The sequence below is a fragment of the Sesamum indicum genome, linkage group LG3 (assembly GCF_026168435.1).
Source record: "Sesamum indicum cultivar Baizhima isolate 11 linkage group LG3, ASM2616843v1, whole genome shotgun sequence".
Classification (NCBI taxonomy): domain Eukaryota; kingdom Viridiplantae; phylum Streptophyta; class Magnoliopsida; order Lamiales; family Pedaliaceae; genus Sesamum; species Sesamum indicum.
In genome coordinates this window covers 16,953,708-16,980,385 of record NC_142659.1, presented here as the reverse complement: position 1 = coordinate 16,980,385, position 26,678 = coordinate 16,953,708, and the positions used below count along the sequence as shown (strand labels likewise).

General features: G+C 30.7%; 8 protein-coding genes across 8 annotated transcripts; all 8 read right to left on the bottom strand.

The window, feature by feature from the left end:
- Window positions 1-8,923: 8,923 nt before the first annotated feature.
- LOC148788747 (uncharacterized) lies at window positions 8,924-9,355 on the bottom strand. Its single transcript, XM_088878127.1, has one exon. The coding sequence runs from the start codon at window positions 9,353-9,355 to the stop codon at window positions 8,924-8,926; it is 432 nt and encodes a 143-aa protein (XP_088734253.1).
- Window positions 9,356-11,245: 1,890 nt separating this feature from the next.
- Window positions 11,246-11,677, bottom strand: LOC148788746 (uncharacterized). The gene has a single exon (XM_088878126.1). It carries the CDS (start codon window positions 11,675-11,677, stop codon window positions 11,246-11,248), a length of 432 nt encoding a protein of 143 aa, XP_088734252.1.
- A 1,887-nt stretch (window positions 11,678-13,564) lies between these two features.
- On the bottom strand, window positions 13,565-13,996 carry LOC148788745 (uncharacterized). Its single transcript, XM_088878125.1, has one exon. The coding sequence runs from the start codon at window positions 13,994-13,996 to the stop codon at window positions 13,565-13,567; it is 432 nt and encodes a 143-aa protein (XP_088734251.1).
- Window positions 13,997-15,884: 1,888 nt separating this feature from the next.
- LOC148788744 (uncharacterized) lies at window positions 15,885-16,316 on the bottom strand. The gene has a single exon (XM_088878124.1). The coding sequence runs from the start codon at window positions 16,314-16,316 to the stop codon at window positions 15,885-15,887; it is 432 nt and encodes a 143-aa protein (XP_088734250.1).
- Window positions 16,317-18,204: 1,888 nt separating this feature from the next.
- On the bottom strand, window positions 18,205-18,636 carry LOC148788743 (uncharacterized). Its single transcript, XM_088878123.1, has one exon. It carries the CDS (start codon window positions 18,634-18,636, stop codon window positions 18,205-18,207), a length of 432 nt encoding a protein of 143 aa, XP_088734249.1.
- A 1,887-nt stretch (window positions 18,637-20,523) lies between these two features.
- LOC148788742 (uncharacterized) lies at window positions 20,524-20,955 on the bottom strand. The gene has a single exon (XM_088878122.1). It carries the CDS (start codon window positions 20,953-20,955, stop codon window positions 20,524-20,526), a length of 432 nt encoding a protein of 143 aa, XP_088734248.1.
- A 1,881-nt stretch (window positions 20,956-22,836) lies between these two features.
- LOC148788741 (uncharacterized) lies at window positions 22,837-23,268 on the bottom strand. Its single transcript, XM_088878121.1, has one exon. The coding sequence runs from the start codon at window positions 23,266-23,268 to the stop codon at window positions 22,837-22,839; it is 432 nt and encodes a 143-aa protein (XP_088734247.1).
- A 1,888-nt stretch (window positions 23,269-25,156) lies between these two features.
- On the bottom strand, window positions 25,157-25,588 carry LOC148788740 (uncharacterized). The gene has a single exon (XM_088878120.1). The coding sequence runs from the start codon at window positions 25,586-25,588 to the stop codon at window positions 25,157-25,159; it is 432 nt and encodes a 143-aa protein (XP_088734246.1).
- Between the last annotated feature and the right edge of the window lie 1,090 nt (window positions 25,589-26,678).

Below are 26,678 nucleotides of genomic sequence, written 5' to 3'. Positions count from 1 at the left end.
ACTTCATTTTAGTCAATTTTTAAGGGCAAAAGACGTTTTCCGGTTAACTCCCAACTTATGCTGCAATTTTCTATTTTTCTTGATAATTGAATATGATTTCTGATTTTGTACTGAGCACATGCCTGATTCTCACAAGACAAATTCAAGAAAATTGGGCATGTGCCCTGCTTCTCTATCCCACAGGACAGGATTGTGTCGTTATAGTATACATAAACGTCTCTAATGGCAATGATATGGAATGTGATAGAACGTCTAGAGGGGATAATTCCGCATGAGCCGAAAGGTAATATAACCCTAAGCTGGCATTGTTCCGAATTGTATAACAATGGAATGTACAATTGACGAAAAAACAAGAAATAAATTCTTGCAGAACTGACGAGTGTTGATTTTATCACTTGTGGGAAAAATAGTGATCCACAAACAACATGATCTGTTCATTTAGGAGGTGACATTTTTGGTCCTGCATGACTTGCACGTGACCCAATTAAAATACAGTTTTCTCTATTAAGCTTTTATCTAATTGTTTATTTCCTCTCTTGATTTTCATTATCTTCTAATCAATTTTTGAGTATGGTGATTAATGGGTTCATTTCAATTCTATTTACACTTTTATAAACTTTAAATCTTCTGAAGATGTATGTTCATATGATGAATTTCTGTAAAGATACATGTGACACTTTGCATGTATGTAATTTTAAAAACAGTGGAAACTATTAAATTGATCATATTTACCCATAATTAAATAGATAAAAGATATGAAAGGATAATGTTTAAGTATTTGTAAGACCACATTACCAGCAAATGTAAAGTCAACTACAAATTGTGATTGTTAGGTAAAAGAAGTACAAGTGTTTTCAAGAAGTAAAAGAAATTTGAAAGAGGATTTCTAGGGTTCTAATCTACTATGAGTTGTTAAGCCAAACCCTACTTGGATATTCTTATGGGAAGCTTTCTCCATTTGGGTTACCCTATTTTTTGACTTTAGTTTTTTTTTTTTTTCATTGGTTCAGATCTTATTATTTAAGGTTATATTCGGATGGAACGATTTGAATTTATAAAGAAAAAAAAATAAAAAAAAGGATTTCAAATTACCTCATATAAAAAGAATTTAAAATGAAGATGAAATGATTTAAAATCCTTTCTAATATGAAATTACCGAGACAAATGTAAAGAAAATTTGAAATTCGTACCCCTCAATTTCAGCAATCCAAACGCAATGTAAGTAAATATACGAATAATCAAAGTATATGCATGAGTTTTAAGGTTATGGGATTGAATTCCACCGACATGCAGGATGCTATTCTACTTTAATAGTACGTATTGAGTAGATATTTAATCTTGATAATTAGTATATGATTGTTATAGTTTACGTTAGTTGTTCGATATAAATATTTGATATTGATGATTATAATCGACTTATTAAAAAAATATTAATAGTTTATTACTTTTACTTCAAAAAAGAAAAAATTAACCAAAGTGTATTAAATACTTCTTTAAATTAATATACACTTAAAATTTATACTATGTTCAATTGGGGCGTGGATGATACAAAATCCAAAATTGTATTGTTTGTAATTTACTTTTTTATATCTATTAAATAATAGTGTTGTTGAATATTCATTTTAATCCTTAAAATTAAAAATTTGCTTGTTAGTATGCAATATTATTATATTTTAAGATATTGTATATTAAATTAGAACTAGTAATTTACAAAAACTCTATCTAATTTCAAGATTAAATAGTCAACTAGTCCCTTTTATAAGCAATTCCAATTTCATAAGGTTGGTCATCTTAAATTTGCAGGTTTTTTGTTGTCTATATTGATATATTTTTCTAAATTTAGTTTTATTTTTGTAACATTATCCCTTTACATGATTTTTTTTTTATTGCTGTACATATATTGAATATCTTTGATTTTAAATATATTAAATTGATGATTTAAACTAAGTGTTTATTGATTTTTATAAAATATATACTCGGTCTTGATCAAACAAAGAATTAATACAATTAAACATGTCAATAGTGTCAATATTTCATTATCAACTATTTTGAAACATAGTTCAATTAAGGAAAAATCCCATTTTACATTGCACAACTACATTTTTTTTTCTTGCGATTTTGATCCTATTATTTTAAAATTCACCACAACATCACAACTCCAAAAAATGTATAATTTTAGTCCAAAATCTCAATTATGTCAAATTTCTCGGAGAAACATAAACACCCTCAAGACGTACAGAGCTTGTTCCATGCACATGATGGTTCGTCAAATTTGAGACTAAAATTGCAATTCTTTTTAAAGCTTTGGAATGCACTATGGTGCATTAAAAAATAATGGGATCAAAATAACAAAAAGGTTAACTTATGAGACGTAAAATACAATTTTTTTTCTTTTCTTAACTTGTTACTTGATCTGTTACAATATTGTTGTCATTTTTTTTTTTTTTGAAAATTCTCACTCTGAAATAATATAGTACACAAATGTAACCTTTTGCCTGCATTTTGCAACTAATAATGTCATGCTTTTAGCTAATTTTATAATTTATATGAATTTAATTGGTGATATCTATATTTTATTTATACTATATTTTTTATGTTTACAATCGGACTTTTGATGTCGTATTCGTTGTTTTTTTTGTTTTTTTTGGGTGCAAATATCTATGTTTATTCTTAATATCTTCTTCCTCTTTGGTTTGTACTAATTCAAGGGAAGAAACCATTTCAACATTTGTTACATTTCCAGTTTCATCACATCTATCAAGTATAGAAAGGATAAACTTGTTCAAGTATTACAACATACCGGAATGCATTAATTCAAACATTTATTCGCAAACTATGTAAATCAGTACATTGTGACATGCTTGCAAAGCATATTCGTTTGTATACTGATCTAACAAGTCCAATATAGTACAATATTTATTTTAGCATAATATGACAATCACTTATTTTCAAGCTCTTATTTCAACTGTACTCATAAACCGACCAACGATGATCAGATAAATTTCAAAACTCCATTATTTAGGCCAGCACCAAGGTTGGTGCACCGGGAATATATTCACTCACTATACCCACAATGTCTCTGATGGCAATAATAGGAAAGGTGATAACACTTCCAAGGGGTACAAAGACACATGAGCCGGGAGGTAATGTGACCTTGAGCAGACATTGTTCTGGATTGTATAACAACGGAATCTTGACCAGTTCAAAAAAGAAGGTATAAATTCCTCTTGAGTTGGTTGTTGTTGATCGTAGCACTGTCTGAGAAAGCCCACAAACAACATCAACTCTTGCCTGTGGAACTACGGGGAACGTTCCGACTGCGGCCAAGGAAGTGTTAGTACAACTTATGACACCAGCCAAAGGAACATCAACAGCTGAAGATACTGTAAATCCAATACTAAGAAGAGTTATGAGAAGAAGTGTTGAGGGGAAAGCCATTAATTTGGTAACTGATATCAGGAAAGGTTTAAGAGTATTGTTAGTTTGTATATATTTTTTGTTGTTGATGATCTTCACGAGTTGGCTATGCTTATTTATAGAAGAAGGAATCCCTGTTTCGACCTTCAAGTATTTGACTAAATGTTTTTTTCTTTCAATTAATCTATATAGCTAATTAAATTTGTTAGGTTAAAGAAGTACAACTATATTCAACCAAAAGTAAAAAAGAACATAAATAGGTACGAATCTGCATTGAGTTGTTAAGCCAAACCCTACTTGATTGTCATTATAGGAAGCAATCCGCATTTGCATTCCATTCTTTTATCATTCATCCAAATCTTATACTCTAAGGCTCGTTTACTTTGAATATCGTATCAAATGAATGATAGAATTATTTTTTACTAAATGAATGAAAAAAAGTCCCGTATAATTAATCAGGTATTTACTTACATATATGATCAAAATAGGATAAATTCTATCAATTGTTTACTTGAAGTATTCACATGCTTTTGGTAGGAAATTTACCTTTAAGAGATTGTTTACAAAATTTATTATACAATAAAATATTATTATTATTTTGTTACTGTTATTATTATTATTTTTTATTATTGTTATTAACATTATTATTATTATTGTTATTGTTATTATCATCACCATCATTATTATTATTATTATTCAATCAAATTTCGAGGGGACAATGGTCATTCTTATTTGGTGCAACTTTGGGATTTATTTTATATCACTTCCCAAGGTGGTATTAGTTATTAAGGTGTAACAGTAATTAGTATAAGACTTTGTTTTATACCAGGCCCCAAAATACAATAAATACTATGTTAACTTATACTAATTTCCTTATACATAAAAAAAAACGAGGCCTAACTTAATATTTTAAATTCATTAATTTTTCATAAAATAATGTATACATGACAACCAAGGATGACTTAGTCAGTTTTATCTAAGACGCAAAAATGAAGAAAATTGTAATAAAAGTTAGAGCGTAATTTACTTAGTTTATTGTTCAGCACATCCCATGCTGGAGACTTGTTGATATGTGGAACCTGAAAAAGATTCTTACATAAAAGATTATATAAGACTTAAGTTTCCTTAATTAACTTTTCTAGAAATATTGAATTGGATGAATTATAATTTGCTATTAAAATGACATAAAATATGAAAATTTAACACTTCGATTAAGCGCTTTTTCTGGAATGGGGAAGAAGAATTTCGGTGTTGTTGTCCTATGTGCATTCTTTTCTACACAAATTTATTAAAAATATGAAAATTTGTAAGTGAAAAAATACAGAAAATGTGAGATAGAAAAAGTATATTATAATTATAGTTTTATTAAAAATATGAAAGTGTGTGAAGGAAAAATAAGCATAATCAATGTGAGAGAGAAATATGGAGTAGTGGGTTGAGAAAAAAAAAAGTTATTATTATGTGATTATTAAAAAATATTAAAATTATTATTTTGATCATTTTTTTAAATGGAAGAAATTAATTAAATGATAAATTTGGATATTCGAAAATTTGTAAGACAAAAGGGGTTTCTTTTATAATAGTGTAAGACAAAATATTATCGCCAAATTAATTAATATAATAAAATATAACTAATAAACAATTCGGATAAGTGTATATGAAATTTATTTTAGTTGTCCGGATAAGTGTATAACAATTCGGATAGCTAAAAATACGTATTGAGCCCTCTATTTTGTATTATATACTTTACTAACCTATTTTCTCAACAAGGAGCCAAAAATGGAACCGTTTGTAATAAAAAAATATTCAAATTTCTTTAGTGTATATATATATATATATATATATTCATCATAATCCATCATAACGCAATGCACTAATTCAAGCATGTTACTGCATTTATTAGCAAACTATGTACAGTAAAACCTTTATAAATTAATAATTTTGGGACCATGAAATTTTATTAATTTAGAGAGATATTAATTTATCGATAAATTAATATTTTATTAATTAAAAGAGAGACATTTTAAATTCAGCAAATTTAATACATATGTATTGAAAATAAATGAATTCATATATGTTTCATTGATTATATTCATGAACCAATCAATTCTTTGTAACTAATTAAATATATTCATGTATAATATCAATTTATTGTATACAATTAACTATTATATTCATAAACGCATGTATCAATTCATTGGAATTACTTAAATACATGTTTAAATTAATTTGTTGTACTTAAATAACTACTATAGCCAATTAAATATATTCATGCATGATGAATGAAACATATACTATATAAATCTCAATATGAAAATAAAATAATTCATAACACCCAACCATGTCTCCTCATCTAAAAGGCATCGCAAGAATCATCCATGAATGATCAAATGCGTAAACCATTACAAACTTCATATTTTAGCAAATTACCATAATATTTATCATTGTAATATTTATGAATTATTATCTTATCGAATTTGATGATTTTTACAAAGGCCCAAATCGGGACCGGAAGATTTTATTATTTTAGAGAGTTTATTAATTTATGGAGGTTTTACTGTAAATCAGTACATCGTAACATGCTTGCAAAGCATGTTTTTGGCACACTGATCTATCAAGTCCAGTACAATACACTCTCCACTCTAACATAATATGACGATGACTTTTTTAAGGGCTCTTATTCAACTATGTTTATAACTCAACCAATGAAGTGTAACCATAGTACACTTAATCTAGCATATAGAACGACATAATCTGATGTTTGGAGCTAGAGAAATGCATTTTTAACGTAGTATTTTTACATTTCAACATATATTTATTTATTTAATAATTGTTAGGTTGAAGAAGTACAACTATATTCAACCAAAAGTAAAACAGAATAGAAATAGGTATTAATTTGAATTGAGTTTTTAAGCCAAACCCTACTTGATTGTCGTTATAGCAAGAATTTCCCATTTGCGTTCCATTCTTTTAGCCTTTTGGTACTATTTTAGTCACTTTACCCATTCATCCACATCTTATACTCTAAGGCCATCTTTATTTGGTGAGGCAGGACCTAATTGATATAAGGAACTTTAAAATCATAATCCAGCCATAATTAGCTTTTGTAGGAGGTTTTACTACTAATATTGTCTGATTCAAAATAAAATAAAGAAAAATTAAAGGTAATTAAGTGGGATATCCTAACTAATAACTCAAAGTAAAAGTGGCTTAGGTCAATCTTTTAAATTCATAAATTCGTCAAAATATAATGTATGCACGACAACCAAAGATGGCTTCAGTCATTTTTATCTAAAACGCGAAAATGAAGGAGATTGTAATAAATTTAGAGCTTTATTTTTTTTAGTTTATTGGTCAGCGCATCGCATGCTGGAGATTTATTGATATTTGGAACTTGAAGGAAATTTGTTCGGTGTTTCAAATTTTTGCATTATAAATGTTATTATTTTATTTTTTATAAATGCATGGAAAAAAAATAGAGGAATTTATATTAAAAGATTTGAGTTTTTTATCAATTTATTTTTTCTAAAATGGAGCTAGAAATAGTGGATTTGTAATAAAAGCCAAAGTCGTCTAGTCTATTATTCAGTATTAACCCTTAGAAAACATCAAGTTGGGAAGACATTGATGTGTGGAGCTAGAGAAATGCATTTTCTAACGTAGTATATTTACCTTACAACATATATTTATTTAATTAATATAAAGTAAGTCGAAACGAAAGAATTTCTAGTAAAACATTCGAGTTTTATTTTAATTTATTTATTCAATATTATCCTCAACATGGGATATGCTGAGGGTATGTTGACGTGTGAAATGTGTAAAATATATTTTGGGCACTCTATTGCTTGCATTTTAAATTTTTCCAACTTATTATTTTCTTTTTTTGCAAGGAATGAAAAAATATAGGAAATTGTATTTAAAAAAAATAGTTTTTTTCTATTTATTCAAGACTACACGCAGTCTACCCATGCTGGAGCCATGTTAATATGTGAAGTTTAAAAAATACATTTTGAATGCTCTAAATTTTGGCAATATAGACTTTTTAAGTTAACTTTTATAAAAGGAGCAAAAAATAGAGAAATTTGTAATTAAAGAAATGATTATTTTTTGTTCATCAGCACTACCCTCGACAAACTCCTTGTTTGAGCATGTTGATGTATTTATTTAATTATAAATTGTATATATTTATTTTATCAGCAATTCCAGCTTTCATCACATCTATAATGCGTAAAGAAAGGTAAATTTTTTCAAGTAATACCTAATACCGCGATGCACTAATTCAAACATGCTACTACATTTATTAGCAAAGTATGTAAATCAGTACATCGTACCATGCTTGGAAAGCATGTCTTTGGACATACTGATCTAACAAGTCCAGTACAATATACTCGCCACTCTAACATAATACGATAATAACTTTTTTAAGAGCTAAATGCATGGAAAAAAAATAGAAGAATTTGTATTAAGAAATTTGAGTTTTTTTTTATCAATTTATGTTTTGTAAAATGGAGCTAGAAATAGAGGATTTGTCATAAAAGTTAAAGTCGTCTAGTCTATTGCTAAGTATTTACCCTTAGAACACATCAAGTTGGGAAGACATTGATGTGTGGAGCTAGAGAAATGCATTCTTTAACGTAGTATATTTACCTTACAATATATATTTATTTAATTAATATAAAGTAAGCCAAACTGGAAGAATTTCTAGTAAAACATTCGAGTTTTATTTTAGTTTATTTATTCAATATTATCCTCAGCATGGGATATGCTGAGGGTATGTTGAAATGTGGAATGTGTAAAATATATTTTGGGCACTCTATTGCTTGCATTTTAAATTTTTTCAACTCATTTTTTTTTTTTTGCAAGGAATGAAAAATATAGGAAATTGTATTTAAAAAAAATAATTTTTGTTCTATTTATTCAAGACTACACGCAGTGTACCCATGTTGGAGCCATGTTAATCTGTGAAGTTTGAAAAATACATTTTGAATGCTCTAAATTTTGGCAATATAGACTTTTTAAGTTAACTTTTATAAAAGGAGCAAAAAATAGAGAAATTTGTAATTAAAGAAATGATTGTTTTTTGTTCATCAGCACTACCCTCAACAAACTCCTTGTTTGAGCATGTTGATGTATTTATTTAATTATAAATTGTATATATTTATTTTATCAGCAATTCCAGCTTTCATCACATCTATAATGCGTAAAAAAAGGTAAATTTTTTCAAATAATACCTAATACCGTGATGCACTAATTCAAACATGCTACCGCATTTATTAGCAAAGTATGTAAATCAGTACATCGTACCATGCTTGGAAAGCATGTCTTTGGGCATACTGATCTAACAAGTCCAGTACAATATACTCGCCACTCTAACATAATACGACAATAACTTTTTTAAGAGCTCTTATTCAACTGTGTTTATAACTCGACCATTGAAGTGTGACCATAGTACACTTAATCTAGCATGTAGAACGACATGATCTAATAAATTTCAAAGCTCCATTATTTAGGCCACCACATAGGTTGGAGCACCGGGAATATAGGCGCTCAATACACCCAAGATGCTTCTAATGGCAATGATAGGAAAGGTGATAGAAACTCCAGGGGGTACAAATACACATGAGCCAGGAGGTAATACGACCCTGAGCAAGCATTGTTCTGGATTGTATAACAATGGAATTCCGACCCGATTAAAGAAGAAGGTATAAAGTCCTTGTGAGTTGGTTGTTGTTGATCGTAGCACTGATTGGGAAAGCCCACAAACAACATCAACTCTTGCCTGTGGAACTACGCGGGACGTTCCGACTGCTGCCAAGGAAGTGTTAGTACAAGTTATGACACCAGCCAAAGGAACATCAACAACTGGAAATTGAGCTGAAGATACTGTAAATCCAATACTAAGAAGAGTTATTAGGAGAAGTGTTGAGGGGTAGGCCATTTTGGTAACCGACATTAGGGAAGGTTTAAACGTATTGTTGGTTTCTCTATATATATTTTATTGTCGATGATCTTCATGAGTTGGCCATGCTTATTTATAGAAGAAAGAACCCATATTTCGACCTTCAAGTGTTTGACTAAATGTTTTCTTTCAATTAATCTATATAGCTAATTTTAATAATCGTTAGGCTGAAGAAATACAACTATATTCAACCAAAAGTAAAACCGAATAGAAATAGGTATTAATTTGAATTGAGTTGTTAAGCCAAACCCTACTTGATTGTCGTTATAGCAAGAATTTCCCATTTGCGTTCCGTTCTTTTAGCCTTTTGGTACTATTTTAGTCACTTTCCCCATTCATCCAAATCTTATTCTCTAAGGCCTTCTTTATTTGGCGTGGCAGGACCCAAGTGATATAAAGAACTTTAGAATTGTAATCCAGCCATAATTAGCTTTGGAAGCAGGTTTTACTACTAATATTAGTCTGATGTTAAAGCAAAATAAAGAAAAAATTAAAGGTAATTAAGTGGGATATCCTAACTAATAACTCAAAGTAAAAGTGACCTAAGTTAATATTTTAAATTTATAGATTTGTCCAAATATAATGTATGCATGACAACCAAAGATGGCATCAGTCATATTTATCCAAGACGCGAAAATGAAGGAAATTGTAATAAAAATTAGAGCTTTATTTTTTTTAGTTTATTGTTCAGCACATCGCATGCTGGAGACTTATTGATATTTGGAACTTGAAGGAAATGTGTTCAGTGTTTTAATTTTTGCATTATAAATGTTATTAATATATTTTTTATAAATGCATGGAAAAAAAATAGAACAATTTGTATTAAGAAATTTGAGTTTTTTTTGTTATCAATTTATGTTTTGTAAAATGGAGCTAGAAATAGAGGATTTGTCATAAAAGTTAAAGTCGTCTAGTCTATTGCTAAGTATTTACCCTTAGAACACATCAAGTTGGGAAGACATTGATGTGTGGAGCTAGAGAAATGCATTCTTTAACGTAGTATATTTACCTTACAATATATATTTATTTAATTAATATAAAGTAAGCCAAACTGGAAGAATTTCTAGTAAAACATTCGAGTTTTATTTTAGTTTATTTATTCAATATTATCCTCAGCATGGGATATGCTGAGGGTATGTTGAAATGTGGAATGTGTAAAATATATTTTGGGCACTCTATTGCTTGCATTTTAAATTTTTTCAACTCATTTTTTTTTTTTTTGCAAGGAATGAAAAATATAGGAAATTGTATTTAAAAAAAATAATTTTTGTTCTATTTATTCAAGACTACACGCAGTGTACCCATGTTGGAGCCATGTTAATCTGTGAAGTTTGAAAAATACATTTTGAATGCTCTAAATTTTGGCAATATAGACTTTTTAAGTTAACTTTTATAAAAGGAGCAAAAAATAGAGAAATTTGTAATTAAAGAAATGATTGTTTTTTGTTCATCAGCACTACCCTCGACAAACTCCTTGTTCGAGCATGTTGATGTATTTATTTAATTATAAATTGTATATATTTATTTTATCAGCAATTCCAGCTTTCATCACATCTATAATGCGTAAAAAAAGGTAAATTTTTTCAAGTAATACCTAATACCGCGATGCACTAATTCAAACATGCTACCGCATTTATTAGCAAAGTATGTAAATCAGTACATCGTACCATGCTTGGAAAGCATGTCTTTGGGCATACTGATCTAACAAGTCCAGTTCAATATACTCGCCACTCTAACATAATACGACAATAACTTTTTTAAGAGCTCTTATTCAACTGTGTTTATAACTCGACCATTGAAGTGTGACCATAGTACACTTAATCTAGCATGTAGAACGACATGATCTAATAAATTTCAAAGCTCCATTATTTAGGCCACCACATAGGTTGGTGCACCGGGAATATAGGCGCTCAATACACCCAAGATGCTTCTAATGGCAATGATAGGAAAGGTGATAGAAACTCCAGGGGGTACAAATACACATGAGCCAGGAGGTAATACGACCCTGAGCAAGCATTGTTCTGGATTGTATAACAATGGAATTCCGACCCGATTAAAGAAGAAGGTATAAAGTCCTTGTGAGTTGGTTGTTGTTGATCGTAGCACTGATTGGGAAAGCCCACAAACAACATCAACTCTTGCCTGTGGAACTACGCGGGACGTTCCGACTGCTGCCAAGGAAGTGTTAGTACAAGTTATGACACCAGCCAAAGGAACATCAACAACTGGAAATTGAGCTGAAGATACTGTAAATCCAATACTAAGAAGAGTTATTAGGAGAAGTGTTGAGGGGTAGGCCATTTTGGTAACCGACATTAGGGAAGGTTTAAACGTATTGTTGGTTTCTCTATATATATTTTATTGTCGATGATCTTCATGAGTTGGCCATGCTTATTTATAGAAGAAAGAACCCATATTTCGACCTTCAAGTGTTTGACTAAATGTTTTCTTTCAATTAATCTATATAGCTAATTTTAATAATCGTTAGGCTGAAGAAGTACAACTATATTCAACCAAAAGTAATACCGAATAGAAATAGGTATTAATTTGAATTGAGTTGTTAAGCCAAACCCTACTTGATTGTCGTTATAGCAAGAATTTCCCATTTGCGTTCCGTTCTTTTAGCCTTTTGGTACTATTTTAGTCACTTTCCCCATTCATCCAAATCTTATTCTCTAAGGCCTTCTTTATTTGGCGTGGCAGGACCCAAGTGATATAAAAAACTTTAGAATTGTAATCCAGCCATAATTAGCTTTGGAAGCAGGTTTTACTACTAATATTAGTCTGATGTTAAAACAAAATAAAGAAAAAATTAAAGGTAATTAAGTGGGATATCCTAACTAATAACTCAAAGTAAAAGTGACCTAAGTTAATATTTTAAATTTATAGATTTGTCAAAATATAATGTATGCATGACAACCAAAGATGGCATCAGTCATATTTATCCAAGACGCGAAAATGAAGGAAATTGTAATAAAAATTAGAGCTTTATTTTTTTTAGTTTATTGTTCAGCACATCGCATGCTGGAGACTTATTGATATTTGGAACTTGAAGGAAATGTGTTCAGTGTTTTAATTTTTGCATTATAAATGTTATTAATATATTTTTTATAAATGCATGGAAAAAAAATAGAAGAATTTGTATTAAGAAATTTGAGTTTTTTTTTATCAATTTATGTTTTGTAAAATGGAGCTAGAAATAGAGGATTTGTCATAAAAGTTAAAGTCGTCTAGTCTATTGCTAAGTATTTACCCTTAGAACACATCAAGTTGGGAAGACATTGATGTGTGGAGCTAGAGAAATGCATTCTTTAACGTAGTATATTTACCTTACAATATATATTTATTTAATTAATATAAAGTAAGCCAAACTGGAAGAATTTCTAGTAAAACATTCGAGTTTTATTTTAGTTTATTTATTCAATATTATCCTCAGCATGGGATATGCTGAGGGTATGTTGAAATGTGGAATGTGTAAAATATATTTTGGGCACTCTATTGCTTGCATTTTAAATTTTTTCAACTCATTTTTTTTTTTTTGCAAGGAATGAAAAATATAGGAAATTGTATTTAAAAAAAATAATTTTTGTTCTATTTATTCAAGACTACACGCAGTGTACCCATGTTGGAGCGATGTTAATCTGTGAAGTTTGAAAAATACATTTTGAATGCTCTAAATTTTGGCAATATAGACTTTTTAAGTTAACTTTTATAAAAGGAGCAAAAAATAGAGAAATTTGTAATTAAAGAAATGATTGTTTTTTGTTCATCAGCACTACCCTCGACAAACTCCTTGTTTGAGCATGTTGATGTATTTATTTAATTATAAATTGTATATATTTATTTTATCAGCAATTCCAGCTTTCATCACATCTATAATGCGTAAAAAAAGGTAAATTTTTTCAAGTAATACCTAATACCGCGATGCACTAATTCAAACATGCTACTGCATTTATTAGCAAAGTATGTAAATCAGTACATCGTACCATGCTTGGAAAGCATGTCTTTGGGCATACTGATCTAACAAGTCCAGTACAATATACTCGCCACTCTAACATAATACGACAATAACTTTTTTAAGTGCTCTTATTCAACTGTGTTTATAACTCGACCATTGAAGTGTGACCATAGTACACTTAATCTAACATGTAGAACGACATGATCTAATAAATTTCAAAGCTCCATTATTTAGGCCACCACATAGGTTGGTGCACCGGGAATATAGGCGCTCAATACACCCAAGATGCTTCTAATGGCAATGATAGGAAAGGTGATAGAAACTCCAGGGGGTACAAATACACATGAGCCAGGAGGTAATACGACCCTGAGCAAGCATTGTTCTGGATTGTATAACAATGGAATTCCGACCCGATTAAAGAAGAAGGTATAAAGTCCTTGTGAGTTGGTTGTTGTTGATCGTAGCACTGATTGGGAAAGCCCACAAACAACATCAACTCTTGCCTGTGGAACTACGCGGGACGTTCCGACTGCTGCCAAGGAAGTGTTAGTACAAGTTATGACACCAGCCAAAGGAACATCAACAACTGGAAATTGAGCTAAAGATACTGTAAATCCAATACTAAGAAGAGTTATTAGGAGAAGTGTTGAGGGGTAGGCCATTTTGGTAACCGACATTAGGGAAGGTTTAAACGTATTGTCGGTTTCTCTATATATATTTTATTGTCGATGATCTTCATGAGTTGGCCATGCTTATTTATAGAAGAAAGAACCCATATTTCGACCTTCAAGTGTTTGACTAAATGTTTTCTTTCAATTAATCTATATAGCTAACTTTAATAATCGTTAGGCAGAAGAAGTACAACTATATTCAACCAAAAGTAAAACCGAATAGAAATAGGTATTAATTTGAATTGAGTTGTTAAGCCAAACCCTACTTGATTGTCGTTATAGCAAGTATTTCCCATTTGCGTTCCGTTCTTTTAGCCTTTTGGTACTATTTTAGTCACTTACCCCATTCATCCAAATCTTATTCTCTAAGGCCTTCTTTATTTGGCGTGGCAGGACCCAAGTGATATAAAGAACTTTAGAATTGTAATCCAGCCATAATTAGCTTTGGAAGCAGGTTTTACTACTAATATTAGTCTGATGTTAAAACAAAATAAAGAAAAAATTAAAGGTAATTAAGTGGGATATCCTAACTAATAACTCAAAGTAAAAGTGACCTAAGTTAATATTTTAAATTTATAGATTTGTCAAAATATAATGTATGCATGACAACCAAAGATGGCATCAGTCATATTTATCCAAGACGCGAAAATGAAGGAAATTGTAATAAAAATTAGAGCTTTATTTTTTTTAGTTTATTGTTCAGCACATCGCATGCTGGAGACTTATTGATATTTGGAACTTGAAGGAAATGTGTTCAGTGTTTTAATTTTTGCATTATAAATGTTATTAATATATTCTTTATAATTGCATGGAAAAAAAATAGAAGAATTTGTATTAAGAAATTTGAGTTTTTTTTTATCAATTTATGTTTTGTAAAATGGAGCTAGAAATAGAGGATTTGTCATAAAAGTTAAAGTCGTCTAGTCTATTGCTAAGTATTTACCCTTAGAACACATCAAGTTGGGAAGACATTGATGTGTGGAGCTAGAGAAATGCATTCTTTAACGTAGTATATTTACCTTACAATATATATTTATTTAATTAATATAAAGTAAGCCAAACTGGAAGAATTTCTAGTAAAACATTCGAGTTTTATTTTAGTTTATTTATTCAATATTATCCTCAGCATGGGATATGCTGAGGGTATGTTGATATGTGGAATGTGTAAAATATGTTTTGGGCACTCTATTGCTTGCATTTTAAATTTTTTCAACTCATTTTTTTTTTTTTTGCAAGGAATGAAAAATATAGGAAATTGTATTTAAAAAAAATAATTTTTGTTCTATTTATTCAAGACTACACGCAGTGTACCCATGTTGGAGCGATGTTAATCTGTGAAGTTTGAAAAATACATTTTGAATGCTCTAAATTTTGGCAATATAGACTTTTTAAGTTAACTTTTATAAAAGGAGCAAAAAATAGAGAAATTTGTAATTAAAGAAATGATTGTTTTTTGTTCATCAGCACTACCCTCGACAAACTCCTTGTTTGAGCATGTTGATGTATTTATTTAATTATAAATTGTATATATTTATTTTATCAGCAATTCCAGCTTTCATCACATCTATAATGCGTAAAAAAAGGTAAATTTTTTCAAGTAATACCTAATACCGCGATGCACTAATTCAAACATGCTACTGCATTTATTAGCAAAGTATGTAAATCAGTACATCGTACCATGCTTGGAAAGCATGTCTTTGGGCATACTGATCTAACAAGTCCAGTACAATATACTCGCCACTCTAACATAATACGACAATAACTTTTTTAAGTGCTCTTATTCAACTGTGTTTATAACTCGACCATTGAAGTGTGACCATAGTACACTTAATCTAACATGTAGAACGACATGATCTAATAAATTTCAAAGCTCCATTATTTAGGCCACCACATAGGTTGGTGCACCGGGAATATAGGCGCTCAATACACCCAAGATGCTTCTAATGGCAATGATAGGAAAGGTGATAGAAACTCCAGGGGGTACAAATACACATGAGCCAGGAGGTAATACGACCCTGAGCAAGCATTGTTCTGGATTGTATAACAATGGAATTCCGACCCGATTAAAGAAGAAGGTATAAAGTCCTTGTGAGTTGGTTGTTGTTGATCGTAGCACTGATTGGGAAAGCCCACAAACAACATCAACTCTTGCCTGTGGAACTACGCGGGACGTTCCGACTGCTGCCAAGGAAGTGTTAGTACAAGTTATGACACCAGCCAAAGGAACATCAACAACTGGAAATTGAGCTAAAGATACTGTAAATCCAATACTAAGAAGAGTTATTAGGAGAAGTGTTGAGGGGTAGGCCATTTTGGTAACCGACATTAGGGAAGGTTTAAACGTATTGTCGGTTTCTCTATATATATTTTATTGTCGATGATCTTCATGAGTTGGCCATGCTTATTTATAGAAGAAAGAACCCATATTTCGACCTTCAAGTGTTTGACTAAATGTTTTCTTTCAATTAATCTATATAGCTAACTTTAATAATCGTTAGGCAGAAGAAGTACAACTATATTCAACCAAAAGTAAAACCGAATAGAAATAGGTATTAATTTGAATTGAGTTGTTAAGCCAAACCCTACTTGATTGTCGTTATAGCAAGTATTTCCCATTTGCGTTCCGTTCTTTTAGCCTTTTGGTACTATTTTAGTCACTTACCCCATTCATCCAAATCTTATTCTCTAAGGCCTTCTTTATTTGGCGTGGCAGGACCCAAGTGATATAAAGAACTTTAGAATTGTAATCCAGCCATAATTAGCTTTGGAAGCAGGTTTTACTACTAATATTAGTCTGATGTTAAAACAAAATAAAGAAAAAATTAAAGGTAATTAAGTGGGATATCCTAACTAATAACTCAAAGTAAAAGTGACCTAAGTTAATATTTTAAATTTATAGATTTGTCAAAATATAATGTATGCATGACAACCAAAGATGGCATCAGTCATATTTATCCAAGACGCGAAAATGAAGGAAATTGTAATAAAAATTAGAGCTTTATTTTTTTTAGTTTATTGTTCAGCACATCGCATGCTGGAGACTTATTGATATTTGGAACTTGAAGGAAATGTGTTCAGTGTTTTAATTTTTGCATTATAAATGTTATTAATATATTCTTTATAATTGCATGGAAAAAAAATAGAAGAATTTGTATTAAGAAATTTGAGTTTTTTTTTATCAATTTATGTTTTGTAAAATGGAGCTAGAAATAGAGGATTTGTCATAAAAGTTAAAGTCGTCTAGTCTATTGCTAAGTATTTACCCTTAGAACACATCAAGTTGGGAAGACATTGATGTGTGGAGCTAGAGAAATGCATTCTTTAACGTAGTATATTTACCTTACAATATATATTTATTTAATTAATATAAAGTAAGCCAAACTGGAAGAATTTCTAGTAAAACATTCGAGTTTTATTTTAGTTTATTTATTCAATATTATCCTCAGCATGGGATATGCTGAGGGTATGTTGAAATGTGGAATGTGTAAAATATATTTTGGGCACTCTATTGCTTGCATTTTAAATTTTTTCAACTCATTTTTTTTTTTTTTGCAAGGAATGAAAAATATAGGAAATTGTATTTAAAAAAAATAATTTTTGTTCTATTTATTCAAGACTACACGCAGTGTACCCATGTTGGAGCCATGTTAATTTGTGAAGTTTCAAAAATACATTTTGAATGCTCTAAATTTTGGCAATATAGACTTTTTAAGTTAACTTTTATAAAAGGAGCAAAAAATAGAGAAATTTGTAATTAAAGAAATGATTGTTTTTTGTTCATCAGCACTACCCTCGACAAACTCCTTGTTTGAGCATGTTGATGTATTTATTTAATTATAAATTGTATATATTTATTTTATCAGCAATTCCAGCTTTCATCACATCTATAATGCGTAAAAAAAGGTAAATTTTTTCAAGTAATACCTAATACCGCGATGCACTAATTCAAACATGCTACTGCATTTATTAGCAAAGTATGTAAATCAGTACATCGTACCATGCTTGGAAAGCATGTCTTTGGGCATACTGATCTAACAAGTCCAGTACAATATACTCGCCACTCTAACATAATACGACAATAACTTTTTTAAGTGCTCTTATTCAACTGTGTTTATAACTCGACCATTGAAGTGTGACCATAGTACACTTAATCTAACATGTAGAACGACATGATCTAATAAATTTCAAAGCTCCATTATTTAGGCCACCACATAGGTTGGTGCACCGGGAATATAGGCGCTCAATACACCCAAGATGCTTCTAATGGCAATGATAGGAAAGGTGATAGAAACTCCAGGGGGTACAAATACACATGAGCCAGGAGGTAATACGACCCTGAGCAAGCATTGTTCTGGATTGTATAACAATGGAATTCCGACCCGATTAAAGAAGAAGGTATAAAGTCCTTGTGAGTTGGTTGTTGTTGATCGTAGCACTGATTGGGAAAGCCCACAAACAACATCAACTCTTGCCTGTGGAACTACGCGGGACGTTCCGACTGCTGCCAAGGAAGTGTTAGTACAAGTTATGACACCAGCCAAAGGAACATCAACAACTGGAAATTGAGCTAAAGATACTGTAAATCCAATACTAAGAAGAGTTATTAGGAGAAGTGTTGAGGGGTAGGCCATTTTGGTAACCGACATTAGGGAAGGTTTAAACGTATTGTCGGTTTCTCTATATATATTTTATTGTCGATGATCTTCATGAGTTGGCCATGCTTATTTATAGAAGAAAGAACCCATATTTCGACCTTCAAGTGTTTGACTAAATGTTTTCTTTCAATTAATCTATATAGCTAACTTTAATAATCGTTAGGCAGAAGAAGTACAACTATATTCAACCAAAAGTAAAACCGAATAGAAATAGGTATTAATTTGAATTGAGTTGTTAAGCCAAACCCTACTTGATTGTCGTTATAGCAAGTATTTCCCATTTGCGTTCCGTTCTTTTAGCCTTTTGGTACTATTTTAGTCACTTACCCCATTCATCCAAATCTTATTCTCTAAGGCCTTCTTTATTTGGCGTGGCAGGACCCAAGTGATATAAAGAACTTTAGAATTGTAATCCAGCCATAATTAGCTTTGGAAGCAGGTTTTACTACTAATATTAGTCTGATGTTAAAACAAAATAAAGAAAAAATTAAAGGTAATTAAGTGGGATATCCTAACTAATAACTCAAAGTAAAAGTGACCTAAGTTAATATTTTAAATTTATAGATTTGTCAAAATATAATGTATGCATGACAACCAAAGATGGCATCAGTCATATTTATCCAAGACGCGAAAATGAAGGAAATTGTAATAAAAATTAGAGCTTTATTTTTTTTAGTTTATTGTTCAGCACATCGCATGCTGGAGACTTATTGATATTTGGAACTTGAAGGAAATGTGTTCAGTGTTTTAATTTTTGCATTATAAATGTTATTAATATATTCTTTATAATTGCATGGAAAAAAAATAGAAGAATTTGTATTAAGAAATTTGAGTTTTTTTTTATCAATTTATGTTTTGTAAAATGGAGCTAGAAATAGAGGATTTGTCATAAAAGTTAAAGTCGTCTAGTCTATTGCTAAGTATTTACCCTTAGAACACATCAAGTTGGGAAGACATTGATGTGTGGAGCTAGAGAAATGCATTCTTTAACGTAGTATATTTACCTTACAATATATATTTATTTAATTAATATAAAGTAAGCCAAACTGGAAGAATTTCTAGTAAAACATTCGAGTTTTATTTTAGTTTATTTATTCAATATTATCCTCAGCATGGGATATGCTGAGGGTATGTTGAAATGTGGAATGTGTAAAATATATTTTGGGCACTCTATTGCTTGCATTTTAAATTTTTTCAACTCATTTTTTTTTTTTTGCAAGGAATGAAAAATATAGGAAATTGTATTTAAAAAAAATAATTTTTGTTCTATTTATTCAAGACTACACGCAGTGTACCCATGTTGGAGCCATGTTAATCTGTGAAGTTTGAAAAATACATTTTGAATGCTCTAAATTCTGGCAATATAGACTTTTTAAGTTAACTTTTATAAAAGGAGCAAAAAATAGAGAAATTTGTAATTAAAGAAATGATTGTTTTTTGTTCATCAGCACTACCCTCGACAAACTCCTTGTTTGAGCATGTTGATGTATTTATTTAATTATAAATTGTATATATTTATTTTATCAGCAATTCCAGCTTTCATCACATCTATAATGCGTAAAAAAAGGTAAATTTTTTCAAGTAATACCTAATACCGCGATGCACTAATTCAAACATGCTACCGCATTTATTAGCAAAGTATGTAAATCAGTACATCGTACCATGCTTGGAAAGCATGTCTTTGGGAATACTGATCTAACAAGTCCAGTACAATATACTCGCCACTCTAACATAATACGACAATAACTTTTTTAAGAGCTCTTATTCAACTGTGTTTATAACTCGACCATTGAAGTGTGACCATAGTACACTTAATCTAGCATGTAGAACGACATGATCTAATAAATTTCAAAGCTCCATTATTTAGGCCACCACATAGGTTGGTGCACCGGGAATATAGGCGCTCAATACACCCAAGATGCTTCTAATGGCAATGATAGGAAAGGTGATAGAAACTCCAGGGGGTACAAATACACATGAGCCAGGAGGTAATACGACCCTGAGCAAGCATTGTTCTGGATTGTATAACAATGGAATTCCGACCCGATTAAAGAAGAAGGTATAAAGTCCTTGTGAGTTGGTTGTTGTTGATCGTAGCACTGATTGGGAAAGCCCACAAACAACATCAACTCTTGCCTGTGGAACTACGCGGGACGTTCCGACTGCTGCCAAGGAAGTGTTAGTACAAGTTATGACACCAGCCAAAGGAACATCAACAACTGGAAATTGAGCTGAAGATACTGTAAATCCAATACTAAGAAGAGTTATTAGGAGAAGTGTTGAGGGGTAGGCCATTTTGGTAACCGACATTAGGGAAGGTTTAAACGTATTGTCGGTTTCTCTATATATATTTTATTGTCGATGATCTTCATGAGTTGGCCATGCTTATTTATAGAAGAAAGAACCCATATTTCGACCTTCAAGTGTTTGACTAAATGTTTTCTTTCAACTAATCTATATAGCTAATTTTAATAATCGTTAGGCTGAAGAAGTACAACTATATTCAACCAAAAGTAAAACCGAATAGAAATAGGTATTAATTTGAATTGAGTTGTTAAGCCAAACCCTACTTGATTGTCGTTATAGCAAGTATTTCCCATTTGCGTTCCGTTCTTTTAGCCTTTTGGTACTATTTTAGTCACTTTCCCCATTCATCCAAATCTTATTCTCTAAGGCCTTCTTTATTTGGCGTGGCAGGACCCAAGTGATATAAAGAACTTTAGAATTGTAATCCAGCCATAATTAGCTTTGGAAGCAGGTTTTACTACTAATATTAGTCTGATGTTAAAACAAAATAAAGAAAAAATTAAAGGTAATTAAGTGGGATATCCTAACTAATAACTCAAAGTAAAAGTGACCTAAGTTAATATTTTAAATTTATAGATTTGTCAAAATATAATGTATGCATGACAACCAAAGATGGCATATTTATCCAAGACGCGAAAATGAAGGAAATTGTAATAAAAATTAGAGCTTTATTTTTTTTAGTTTATTGTTCAGCACATCGCATGCTGGAGACTTATTGATATTTGGAACTTGAAGGAAATGTGTTCAGTGTTTTAATTTTTGCATTATAAATGTTATTAATATATTTTTTATAATTGCATGGAAAAAAAATAGAAGAATTTGTATTAAGAAATTTGAGTTTTTTTTTTTATCAATTTATGTTTTGTAAAATGGAGCTAGAAATAGAGGATTTGTCATAAAAGTTAAAGTCGTCTAGTCTATTGCTAAGTATTTACCCTTAGAACACATCAAGTTGGGAAGACATTGATGTGTGGAGCTAGAGAAATGCATTCTTTAACGTAGTATATTTACCTTACAATATATATTTATTTAATTAATATAAAGTAAGCCAAACTGGAAGAATTTCTAGTAAAACATTCGAGTTTTATTTTAGTTTATTTATTCAATATTATCCTCAGCATGGGATATGCTGAGGGTATGTTGATATGTGGAATGTGTAAAATATGTTTTGGGCACTCTATTGCTTGCATTTTAAATTTTTTCAACTCATTTTTTTTTTTTGCAAGGAATGAAAAATAAAGGAAATTGTATTTAAAAAAAATAATTTTTGTTCGATTTATTCAAGACTACACGCAGTGTACCCATGTTGGAGCCATGTTAATCTGTGAAGTTTGAAAAATACATTTTGAATGCTCTAAATTTTGGCAATATAGACTTTTTAAGTTAACTTTTATAAAAGGAGCAAAAAATAGAGAAATTTGTAATTAAAGAAATGATTGTTTTTTGTTCATCAGCACTACCCTCGACAAACTCCTTGTTTGAGCATGTTGATTTATTTATTTAATTATAAATTGTATATATTTATTTTATCAGCAATTCCAGCTTTCATCACATCTATAATGCGTAAAAAAAGGTAAATTTTTTCAAGTAATACCTAATACCGCGATGCACTAATTCAAACATGCTACTGCATTTATTAGCAAAGTATGTAAATCAGTACATCGTACCATGCTTGGAAAGCATGTCTTTGGGCATACTGATCTAACAAGTCCAGTACAATATACTCGCCACTCTAACATAATACGACAATAACTTTTTTAAGTGCTCTTATTCAACTGTGTTTATAACTCGACCATTGAAGTGTGACCATAGTACACTTAATCTAGCATGTAGAACGACATGATCTAATAAATTTCAAAGCTCCATTATTTAGGCCACCACATAGGTTGGTGCACCGGGAATATAGGCGCTCAATACACCCAAGATGCTTCTAATGGCAATGATAGGAAAGGTGATAGAAACTCCAGGGGGTACAAATACACATGAGCCAGGAGGTAATACGATCCTGAGCAAGCATTGTTCTGGATTGTATAACAATGGAATTCCGACCCGATTAAAGAAGAAGGTATAAAGTCCTTGTGAGTTGGTTGTTGTTGATCGTAGCACTGATTGGGAAAGCCCACAAACAACATCAACTCTTGCCTGTGGAACTACGCGGGACGTTCCGACTGCTGCCAAGGAAGTGTTAGTACAAGTTATGAAACCAGCCAAAGGAACATCAACAACTGGAAATTGAGCTGAAGATACTGTAAATCCAATACTAAGAAGAGTTATTAGGAGAAGTGTTGAGGGGTAGGCCATTTTGGTAACCAACATTAGGGAAGGTTTAAACGTATTGTTGGTTTCTCTATATATATTTTATTGTCGATGATCTTCATGAGTTGGCCATGCTTATTTATAGAAGAAAGAACCCATATTTCGACCTTCAAGTGTTTGACTAAATGTTTTCTTTCAATTAATCTATATAGCTAATTTTAATAATCGTTAGGCTGAAGAAGTACAACTATATTCAACCAAAAGTAAAACCGAATAGAAATAGGTATTAATTTGAATTGAGTTGTTAAGCCAAACCCTACTTGATTGTCGTTATAGCAAGAATTTCCCATTTGCGTTCCATTCTTTTAGCCTTTTGGTACTATTTTAGTCATTTTCCCCATTCATCCAAATCTTATTCTCAAAGGCCTTCTTTATTTGGCGTGGCAGGACCCAAGTGATATAAAGAACTTTAGAATTGTAATCCAGCCATAATTAGCTTTGGAAGCAGGTTTTACTACAAATATTAGTCTGATGTTAAAACAAAATAAAGAAAAAATTAAAGGTAATTAAGTGGGATATCCTAACTAATAACTCAAAGTAAAAGTGACCTAAGTTAATATTTTAAATTTATAGATTTGTCAAAATATAATGTATGCATGACAACCAAAGATGGCATCAGTCATATTTATCCAAGACGCGCAAATGAAGGAAATTGTAATAAAAATTAGAGCTTTATTTTTTTTAGGTTATTGTTCAGCACATCGCATGCTGGAGACTTATTGATATTTGGAACTTGAAGGAAATGTGTTCAGTGTTTTAATTTTTGCATTATAAATGTTATTAATATATTTTTTATAAATGCATGGAAAAAAAATAGAAGAATTTGTATTAAGAAATTTGAGTTTTTTTTTTATCAATTTATGTTATGTAAAATGGAGCTAGAAATAGAGGATTTGTCATAAAAGTTAAAGTCGTCTAGTCTATTGCTAAGTATTTACCCTTAGAACACATCAAGTTGGGAAGACATTGATGTGTGGAGCTAGAGAAATGCATTCTTTAACGTAGTATATTTACCTTACAATATATATTTATTTAATTAATATAAAGTAAGCCAAACTGGAAGAATTTCTAGTAAAACATTCGAGTTTTATTTTAGTTTATTTTTCAATATTATCCTCAGCATGGGATATGCTGAGGGTATGTTGATATGTGGAATGTGTAAAATATGTTTTGGGCACTCTATTGCTTGCATTTTAAATTTTTTCAACTCATTTTTTTTTTTTTTGCAAGGAATGAAAAATATAGGAAATTGTATTTAAAAAAAATAATTTTTGTTCTATTTATTCAAGACTACACGCAGTGTACCCATGTTGGAGCCATGTTAATCTGTGAAGTTTGAAAAATACATTTTGAATGCTCTAAATTTTGGCAATATAGACTTTTTAAGTTAACTTTTATAAAAGGAGCAAAAAATAGAGAAATTTGTAATTAAAGAAATGATTGTTTTTTGTTCATCAGCACTACCCTCGACAAACTCCTTGTTTGAGCATGTTGATGTATTTATTTAATTATAAATTGTATATATTTATTTTATCAGCAATTCCAGCTTTCATCACATCTATAATGCGTAAAAAAAGGTAAATTTTTTCAAGTAATACCTAATACCGCGATGCACTAATTCAAACATGCTACTGCATTTATTAGCAAAGTATGTAAATCAGTACATCGTACCATGCTTGGAAAGCATGTCTTTGGGCATACTGATCTAACAAGTCCAGTACAATATACTCGCCACTCTAACATAATACGACAATAGCTTTTTTAAGTGCTCTTATTCAACTGTGTTTATAACTCGACCATTGAAGTGTGACCATAGTACACTTAATCTAGCATGTAGAACGACATGATCTAATAAATTTCAAAGCTCCATTATTTAGGCCACCACATAGGTTGGTGCACCGGGAGAATAGGCGCTCAATACACCCAAGATGCTTCTAATGGCAATGATAGGAAAGGTGATAGAAACTCCAGGGGGTACAAATACACATGAGCCAGGAGGTAATACGACCCTGAGCAAGCATTGTTCTGGATTGTATAACAATGGAATTCCGACCCGATTAAAGAAGAAGGTATAAAGTCCTTGTGAGTTGGTTGTTGTTGATCGTAGCACTGATTGGGAAAGCCCACAAACAACATCAACTCTTGCCTGTGGAACTACGCGGGACGTTCCGACTGCTGCCAAGGAAGTGTTAGTACAAGTTATGACACCAGCCAAAGGAACATCAACAACTGGAAATTGAGCTGAAGATACTGTAAATCCAATACTAAGAAGAGTTATTAGGAGAAGTGTTGAGGGGTAGGCCATTTTGGTAACCGACATTAGGGAAGGTTTAAACGTATTGTTGGTTTCTCTATATATATTTTATTGTCGATGATCTTCATGAGTTGGCCATGCTTATTTATAGAAGAAAGAACCCATATTTCGACCTTCAAGTGTTTGACTAAATGTTTTCTTTCAATTAATCTATATAGCTAATTTTAATAATCGTTAGGCTGAAGAAGTACAACTATATTCAACCAAAAGTAAAACCGAATAGAAATAGGTATTAATTTGAATTGAGTTGTTAAGCCAAACCCTACTTGATTGTCGTTATAGCAAGAATTTCCCATTTGCGTTCCGTTCTTTTAGCCTTTTGGTACTATTTTAGTCACTTTCCCCATTCATCCAAATCTTATTCTCTAAGGCCTTCTTTATTTGGCGTGGCAGGACCCAAGTGATATAAAGAACTTTAGAATTGTAATCCAGCCATAATTAGCTTTGGAAGCAGGTTTTACTACTAATATTAGTCTGATGTTAAAACAAAATAAAGAAAAAATTAAAGGTAATTAAGTGGGATATCCTAACTAATAACTCAAAGTAAAAGTGACCTAAGTTAATATTTTAAATTTATAGATTTGTCAAAATATAATGTATGCATGACAACCAAAGATGGCATCAGTCATATTTATCCAAGACGCGAAAATGAAGGAAATTGTAATAAAAATTAGAGCTTTATTTTTTTTAGGTTATTGTTCAGCACATCGCATGCTGGAGACTTATTGATATTTGGAACTTGAAGGAAATGTGTTCAGTGTTTTAATTTTTGCATTATAAATGTTATTAATATATTTTTTATAAATGCATGGAAAAAAAATAGAAGAATTTGTATTAAGAAATTTGAGTTTTTTTTTATCAATTTATGTTATGTAAAATGGAGCTAGAGATAGAGGATTTGTCATAAAAGTTAAAGTCGTCTAGTCTATTGCTAAGTATTTACCCTTAGAACACATCAAGTTGGGAAGACATTGATGTGTGGAGCTAGAGAAATGCATTCTTTAACGTAGTATATTTACCTTACAATATATATTTATTTAATTAATATAAAGTAAGCCAAACTGGAAGAATTTCTAGTAAA